General features: G+C 43.2%; 1 protein-coding gene across 1 annotated transcript; it reads right to left on the reverse strand.

The window, feature by feature from the left end:
- Nucleotides 1-1330: 1330 nt before the first annotated feature.
- Nucleotides 1331-3127, reverse strand: GPRIN2 (G protein regulated inducer of neurite outgrowth 2). Its single transcript, XM_008941651.1, has one exon. It carries the CDS (start codon nucleotides 3125-3127, stop codon nucleotides 1331-1333), a length of 1797 nt encoding a protein of 598 aa, XP_008939899.1.
- Nucleotides 3128-8868: the final 5741 nt, after the last annotated feature.

Genomic DNA, 8868 nt, shown 5'->3' on the forward strand with positions numbered 1-8868 from the left:
ATGGATGATTTCATAGCAGCAAGTTCTTTGTCACTGTGAGTGCACCTTTGAGACAGAAGTGAATGCTCCTCATCTCTCTTCAGCCAAAAATATTGCACATTCCTAGTTACCTGCAGAATCATGGACAGTGACCAGAGGCTACATATGACACTGGGAATAAGTCTCAGCTTCCCTGACACAGCTTTAACTTCACACAGGCCCTGCACTCTGGCTGCATTACAGTAGCACAAAAGATTTCTCACTGAGAAATTGTTCCCAAAGCTGTTTGGGGGAGAAGAGAAATCCTCAAGCTGCCCACATGACCAAGGCACTCAGAAAAAAAAAAAATAACCTTAGAGTTGTACTTTGGTGAAGACACAAAGTCTCACTTTTAGCAGATGACTGACGTCAGACCAGACAGGGAACAGAGGAAGAGCAAAGGTTACATGCAAACTGTCACCTGTGAGTTATGCAACAACGAAGCAACCACTGTTCAGGAGGGATGCACACGAAAAGAACTCACTGGAAGTTACTTTTAATACAAGCAAACCAAAACTGCTTGTAAGTTGGAGGGTATGACAGAACGACAGTCTAATCTGGGCAGCTTTTGTTTCATGTCTCTAAACCAAGCATTCTATAAGTAAAATACACCTTACAGGAGTCATCTTTGATACTATTGTACATTCGTGTCAATCACTTGGTAAACATTAGTTCTGGATATTTAGGATGTAAATTCATTGTAACTCCAAACTCATTTGAAAGTTGCAGGAGCATCCTCCAACTGTACATCAGTTTGCAAAGGAAGGGGTTCTGCCTAGCAATACAAAAATGACTTCACAGTTACATAGCAAAAGTTACAATTCTTTGTCCTATAGCATTACACTAGCTTGTCATTTTGTCTACAGTTAAAGTGGGCTTATAGCCAGTATTATTATAAATAAACAGCAAAATAGCTCCCAAAACAGTTTAAGGGAGTAGAACTGAAAGCTAAGAACTTTGATTATATTATTTTTTAACCCTAAATTATTAAAATACAGGAAAAAAAAATAGACATTATTTTAAAAAGACACATAATTTAGAAAAGTCTCATTCCTTCTGATCTGATTTCACACTAACATTGGCGAATGAAATAGTGCTACATTAAATACAGTCAAGAGCATTCAGGTGGTGTGAGTAGGTACAACCTTATGCCCCAGGGTTTTTTCCTTGCTTTGATGGGTATTTGATGGTCCCTGAACTTTCCCCACTTATCCTGAAGTGGATTGTCCACACGACCTGCGTTAACATTTTAGTCTGGGTGGTTCTTGACTATTTCAAAGCAACACAGATGCCCCACACCCTGCAGCTGAGCTCACTCCACTGCAGTACTGGAACGAGCACAACAGCTTGGATATCTCAGCGAGTGCATCATTGTCCTGAATGGCCTTTTTTTACTCGTTTTATCAGGAGCTGGTTCCTCCTTCCTTTTCTCAGCCAGCTGAGCAGGCTCTGTCTGGAATTGTTCTATTTGAATCTCGAGATGTTTTTGAATGGCTAACCCAAGGACTTCTGGATCCACAGACGCCCCGTACACTTCCCACGTCATTCCTTCATCATCCCATCTCACTTCACGCACTGGAGATTTGGAAGCCTCCAAGTCTTGCTCCAGGTTCACCTCTGGGAACATATGTGAGTGGCCTTCTGCTGCGGTCGCTGGGCTTGTTGCCACGGATTTGCACTCCATGGTTGGAAGAGTTTGTACCTGGGCATCTCTACGCTCAAGAGCTGGTTTTAGTCCTTTGGTTAAATCATTCATAGAGGTCATAGTCCACATATCTTTAGTTGTCAGTACCATGTCTGCACCTTGCTGGCTACTGAAGGCAAGGCAGGCAGCCTTTGTCTCTGGAGGAGCGCTCTCCTGCTGAGCGCAGCGTTGAGCATGTTCCAGCTGTTCTCCAGGAATGCTACAACACTTCAGGACTCTCTTAGCATCCAGGCCTGACTCACTTACTGAAGACACCAGCTTAGGATACGTCAGAATGTCTGAAGTAGAAAAGGAGTGAAAATAGCCAGGTGGTGTCTGCTCTTTTCCTGACTCACTAACCGAGCACAGCAGCTGTGGAACGAGCTGTATAGATGGTATGGGCAAAGAGTGGCAATAGGCAGGGATGGTGGCATCTACCTTCATACAAGAGTCCTGCCTCATGTTACAGGGCCCTGCAGAGCTGTTATGGACTGTCATCACCATGGGAGAGTAGGCAGAGTTTGGAATATTTCCATAAGTCAGACCACCACAAATAATCCCAGTGGCTTGACTGAACACGGTCCTGTTTGAGAAACCATTTCCAGGCAGGTGGGGTCCCAGAACAGCAGTGTGAAACGTGCCAGGATCTGTGTAAACAGTAGTGTTACGTGGAATACCACCACTGTCAAAGCTATTTGTGGGTACTTTTTGGTCTCTAGGTAGAACTGGAAAATGAGTCACAAGGTTTTGATAGTGGGGTGTACTTTCATTTGTTTCTGATCCGTACCTCTGTGTTTGGAAAGACATTCTAGCCACTGGTGGATCATGCCTGCAGCTAGAAGAGCTTAGGCTGGAGTGAGTAGCACTGGTTTCTACGTGAGTGATGTGTGTCTGCTGTTTGCAACTGCAAGTTAGGTCTGAGTGGCTTCTCTGGAGGGCAGTTCCTGGTTCTTCCATTTTACACGTGCTCTGCTGGTGGACAATGCGGGCTGAAGAAACGTTCTCAACAGTACTGCTCTTTACACAGATCTTAGTGTCCCCCGTTTCCCAGGATGCTGAGGACTGTCCAGCCATAAGAAAATGGTTTGTAGTCTTAGTTCTGCTCTCTGAATTGTCACTGGCTGTCTGGTCACTTCTGGTTTGGACCACTGATCCAGGTCCTGTCATCCTGGGCTGTGAGAAGGACCACCCAGGGCTCCTGGCATCACTCTTGCTTCCCGGGGTATGGCAGATGGTGCTACTATGGCTTTTCTTCAGCTCCTGTTTGCTGCTTTGCCTCTCCTCTAAACTGGATTGCCTGGTACAGGCCAGATTTGAGGAGCTCTTGGAAAGGGGGTGACTGTTGACATTCAAGAGACCGTCACAGGTAGAACTTAGTGAGTCCTGGTAGGAATGAGTGTGGAGCTGGTGGCTGTCAGCTGACATGACAAAAAACAGATCTGCAAGAAAGGGTGGAGAAGAAAAAGCAACAATTTAAGAAGTAAATACATACTCTGGAAACAACAACCCCTGTTGACTTTCTGCCTGGGATTCTTGCTTTTCACATTTCACAAATAGCTTTACTAAAAGCACCATTCTATAGCCTCTGTGTGCTTAGACTGACCAGTTTCCATTTTCAGTTTCCACAAAGGGTTCTTCCCTCAGTTAGATTCAGGATTTATTGAAATTCTGTTGCCTTTGGGTTTTGTTTGTTTGTTTTTAAAATTTCATAAAACACAAAGGGAAAAAAACTCTTCTTAGTTTTTTTTAACAATAACAGTCTCAACATTGCCAAGTGTCATCTCTCCTAAATTTACTGGAGCCATTTTTGGGACAACCAGAGATGTCATACAAATTAAAACAAAACCAGACAAGATAGCTTTTTCACCACAGTGTTCATTAAGCCAGTGAAGTTAACTGTATTGTCAAAAGAAAGAAAAATTGTGCCATTTTCCCTCATCTGAGATTGTTATTTCAGAAGTTATCCAGTCACTAGAGACCAGTGGCTGCATTTTGCTCCCATGCAAACCTCTCAGTGAGAAGCTCTCAATATGTGATCCTTTTAATACGATATTTATGGGCTCAAAGAATCATCTGCTAACATAAGTGATAAAGAGCACGCCTTCTGCTCCATCCACAGACCAAGAGCTCTGCTGCTGATCCAGAAAGCTATCAGTGCTTACACTTGGAATTCACTTTTGTTGTCAACTTTGGCAAGCTAATAGTTCAGGTGGCAGCTTTCCCATTACCTGACATCCACTTGTGTTGGCTGTTTTCCACAATTAAATTAAGCAAGACAACATTAAAAAATTGCAACCACTTCTTTGATAAGCGTCTCATCCTGGGCTGTGTAGCAGGGACTTGGGATTGACAGTAATATCCTCTAGTATTAGGGGTTTCTCAAATTTGGACTGTATGCAGAAGGAAAAAGGCAGTTTCCCTTCTTTCATACATGCTTGTTGCATTAGAAGTTGAAATGCTGGGGTCTGAACCCCGAGCCCCGAGTTCAGGTTGCCATCTGGGTGATCCCCACAGCCCTTCATCCAGAGGGGTGAGTTTGCCTTAGAGCTGCCCCCCAGGGTGCGGCCGGCCCTGCAGGGAGAGCCAGAAGGGAAATGAGCCCCAGGGGTCCCGCAGGGAGCTGACAAAGGTCAGGGCTCTGCTGGGGGATAAAAGCTGGGACCACTGGCAGGGAGTCAGGAGTGTCTGTCTGTGGAGTGCACTCCCCAGAGCTGCCTGGTTCAGGGCAGACCTCCTGACTCTCCTGGAGCTGGGCCCCAGGCTGTTCAGACCTTTGTGAACGCGGGCGGGTCGGGTGAGAGTCGCCCTGTGGGCACCTTTCTCTGCTGTGTTCAGCTGCTGCTCTGGCTGTTTCCCATGCCCGCTGTGGGCAGCCTCGGGTCTCTGTTTGTACCCCCTGTTGTGGGCCCAGTCACATCTTTTGTGGGATCACTGGGGGGGATGTCAATTATGTCCCAGCTGATTGATCTGTTTGTACCCCCAGTGATCATTCATGGAATGTCCTTCTTGTCTACAATGCAGTCTGTGTATTGGTTCATCTTCCTGCTGGTGGTGGTATCATTTTTGTTGGGCCTGTTCATTGGCAAAACAGAAGTTGAACTCTTTACAGACTCCACGAGCACCAGGCCTCTCTGGCCTATGGGACACCACAGGCTGTTGGCATCTAAAGCCAACACAAAACCATCTTTTCTTCAAGGAATGGAATTTCAGATTCCTGGGTTGGAGGGTTAGAGTGAAGCTGCAGTCAAAAGCAACCACTTCTTCCCCAGGCCAGCAATCAAGGTATTTCTGCATGTTTTTCAAAAACCCTCACAAAAATCTCACTCAACACTTAGAAAAGAAGCAAGAACTGGGAAAGTCAGTTTTAAAACACTTCACTTGTCTCCTCATGCATGTCTATTCTGCAGCCACTTACACATATGGGTATAGTCTGCCACACAGAGTTCAAAGGAGTCAATAGGATTAAACACCAAAGCGTAGCAGTCTGCTGGGTGAAGACCTTGCATTTAATCTCTTTAAAAGATAACACCTGCAAAGGCTCTCACACACACTAGGATGAAATAACATTTACTAATGGAAATCCTCAGTTACAAATATTGAGTCTCAGGTGAAAGGAAGCTTCAAACATATCCTGTTACAGATGGCACGATGCTGTGCAGATTTTTAATAGCTCTCTCACAAAGTTTACAAAGATTCAGATATACATATATATATATACACATACACAGATACAAAGACCACTCTTTGCTTTCTTTATGTAGCATTATGGCAGAACCCTTTGACTGGAAGAAGCAATGCAGTTTGAGGTTGTTTCATCACCTGAATGTGAAGAAACACACTCAGATGAATGAAACAGTCCAAATACATCAACATCACTGGGAACAGCTTCCAGTGCGATGCTCGCAATGAAACCATCAAAGAGAACTCTGAAGAGATTTATTCTTGCCCCACCCACCAACATAAACTCCAACTGCAGCTGAAATCAAGACCAAACACGGGCCAATGCTCCATGTATTACACGTGTATAGATACAACATTATAACCAGGAACTATCAACAGCATTTGAGCCTCTCTGCTCAAATTGACCAATGTTCCATGCCATCGTATTTGTAACAATTACCCTCTGACTTTTGGACCTTGAAACCAATGGGAACACTAACCAGTTCAGTAAAAAAGCATCTGATACTTTAGGATGCAGTTAGGGATGGGGGGAAAACAAGGGTAAAGAGAAAATAAAGCCCCATTCAAATAAGATGAATCAGCTTCCCTTAGAATAATGCACCTTCTTATGTTGAAATTTAAAATCTTCCCAGACAGCCTGAACACTTCCCTGTGTACAGGTCACCTCTTTCTTTCCCTCTCCATTCCCTGCTCCTTTTCCCCACTCTGGAAAGACCTGTGAGGCCATACACAACCAGCACACTTGGCTCACCTGGCAGAGGCAGGGCCCTGAGCCAGCCTTGCACACATAGAGGTTGATGGCTGCAGAACAAATAAATTAACATCTGGTAGATTGGGGCTTTCCTCACCTTTGCTGCAGTCAAAGGTTGCCACAGAATTTCACTAGCGAGCGTGCCAGTGTGTCACAAACTACGTCAGCTTGCTGACCCTCTTTTCAGTTTTTTGGGGGGATTTTTGTTTGTTTGTTTGTTTTTAAAAAACTGGCTTATCTCTCACTACATCAAATCATCAATCCAGCCACACTGATCACTAACACAGCACAGGGAGGAAACAAAAGACCACACCCATCTTCAGAAACACAAACTTATTAGTGGCATAAATCCAGAGCAAACTCATACATGAAGGGCCCTTCTTCCCAAGCCTGGAAATGTAATCCCATACTTGCTTTTCCAAACTCTACCTTTCACACATGTGATAGCCCTGATTGCCCAGGGTACACAAAAATCCCTACAGAAGAAACACAGCCCTGCATGTGAGCACACCAGAGGTGCTGGACTTCCAGACTGCACCCAGCCACTGACTCCTGAGAAGGGGCAGGGAGCTGGAGTGTCTGGATGGCGACACCAGCACATGTACCACAGAGGTACCAAGGACAGTGTGACAAACTTGAAAAAAAACCAAAACAACCACTAAACATGGGGCCTCTCTAATTTCACAGTCATGCAATGCCATTTTATCTTGTGAAACAGCTAATCAAGAATGGATTAGCCATGGCTGTAAACACAGCTGACTTAGTGGGTACTTAGGACCTGAAAGAACCTTTTTTGCACACGTTGGCCAGAGGAGACTTCTTTGCTTACTTCACTTTTTAAATTAAATACATAATCTATAAAAGTATTTTTATTCAAAAATACCTATCACAGATTCTGAGTTGATCTGAGGAATTTCCCTTTGGACATTCAAAAGGAACCTGCAGCTGAATACACAAATGAGAGAGCATGAACTTTGAGGCAGATACTCTGCTACAAATATATACAAAATTGTTAGACAAGCACAGAAAGGATTAGGGTAGAAATGGAATTAACATCCACTATTTTTGGCTTAGCTTCAGATAGCTTATGAGAGGATCTAGGCTGCTTTCACTAATTCCACTGAACTACTTTAAAGCAACAAATGTGTATTTTGCTATAACTTCTAATGAAAGTTGTGACCCATTTAATGCAGGAGTAAATTTACTCTCAGAATATTAAATACCATGTGTGTTATCAGCTGAAAGACATCCACTGGTAAATTAATTATGATTCAAAAATTCTTCATGTTTTTATATTCCATGCATGTACTTTCAATTAGAATTTTGGCAACAAACACAAGTGGATGTAAAGTGGAATCATTTTTCACAATATATAGAGCAAGATTTCATGTCATAGAGTAATACCACAACATATTTCACTATGACCATATTTATCTCCTGCATCATGGATCTGCTAGGCATTGCTTTCTTCCCTGCACTGGCAGGCTTCAAAAGAGTGATATGATAACCAAGACAAAAAGAAGTTTTATTTAAAATTTAATACCATTTACCAGAAAAAAATAACTGCAATGCCAGAGACTTATTTCTCTAATTTTTCCACAGTTTATTTTTGCTTTAGGCAACTGTGATGGTCAATGCACCAACCCATAAGGCCTGTAATAGCAACTGCAGGCTGTTTCACCCTCCTTCACTTTGCTGGCCAGACAACCAAAAAACCTTTTTTTTTTATTTTTAATCAGATATTTAATTTTATTATTTCAAAACCAGCATCTGACTGCAAAAGAAGTGATAACATCAGAGCCAGTTTCAGAGATGAGAACATTAATATGCAAGTGTGGAATCTGGAAGAGTCAGGTGATTTGAGCTGCACCAATATTTTTGGATAATGACTGTTGATTTTGGGTACTGACTAAGACCCTCCATGACAAGTACTGGCACCTTTTGAAAAGACATGCTGTGAGTTCTGGTCTTTGCCCAGAACTCATCATTCTGGCCCTGCTGTGCACCAGCACTGGGTAAGCTGTACAACAATCAGCTGCATAAGACAAACACAGAATTTCTGCAACACCACCAAACTCCAGGACAAACATATGTATGTTTTATACAAGGAGAATACATGCTAGTATTATGAAACCTTATGGCCTCTCCCCAGCTCCCCTGAGAGAAACAGACCATCCACAGTAATCACTACCATCTACTGTGGTGTGTGGGGAGTCAAACCACTTGGACAGCATTGGCAAGACAGGATTAGCCATGGTAAAAAGCTTAGAGATTCAAGTGTCTGGGATTAGGGTTTTTTGGTGTTTTAATTGTTATTTTGTTGAGGTGTAATGGAAAGGAAGAAATAGAGGAGTTACAGTAGGGGGAAAAGTATCACTCCTCAGGGAACTTAGAGGAATTCCCCTAAATTCTGTAAATATGTCTGTATCAATGCAAGTAGATTAATACAGAATCACACTGAGACCCCAATTACTTCACCTTTAATCCATCATCTTCCTTTAGACTTTACGTTTTGAAATGCTTTGTTCAGTTCAGTGTGCTAATGCCCTCTTGTCAATATTTTGGGTCATTTTATATTTCCAAGTATTAGACAGATCAACAGGACAGACTGATGTGGGGATCCAGACATGCCATCAGATGTAGACAACAGGCAAGTGTGCACCACGTGTGTGAATGAAGGGGATGATCCTTCAGTTCTGTACCACTAGAAGCACTGATGAGAGTGGTGCATGTC

Source organism: Merops nubicus, unplaced genomic scaffold (genome assembly GCF_000691845.1).
Source record: "Merops nubicus isolate BGI_N331 unplaced genomic scaffold, ASM69184v1 scaffold5726, whole genome shotgun sequence".
NCBI classification, from domain to species: Eukaryota; Metazoa; Chordata; class Aves; order Coraciiformes; family Meropidae; genus Merops; species Merops nubicus.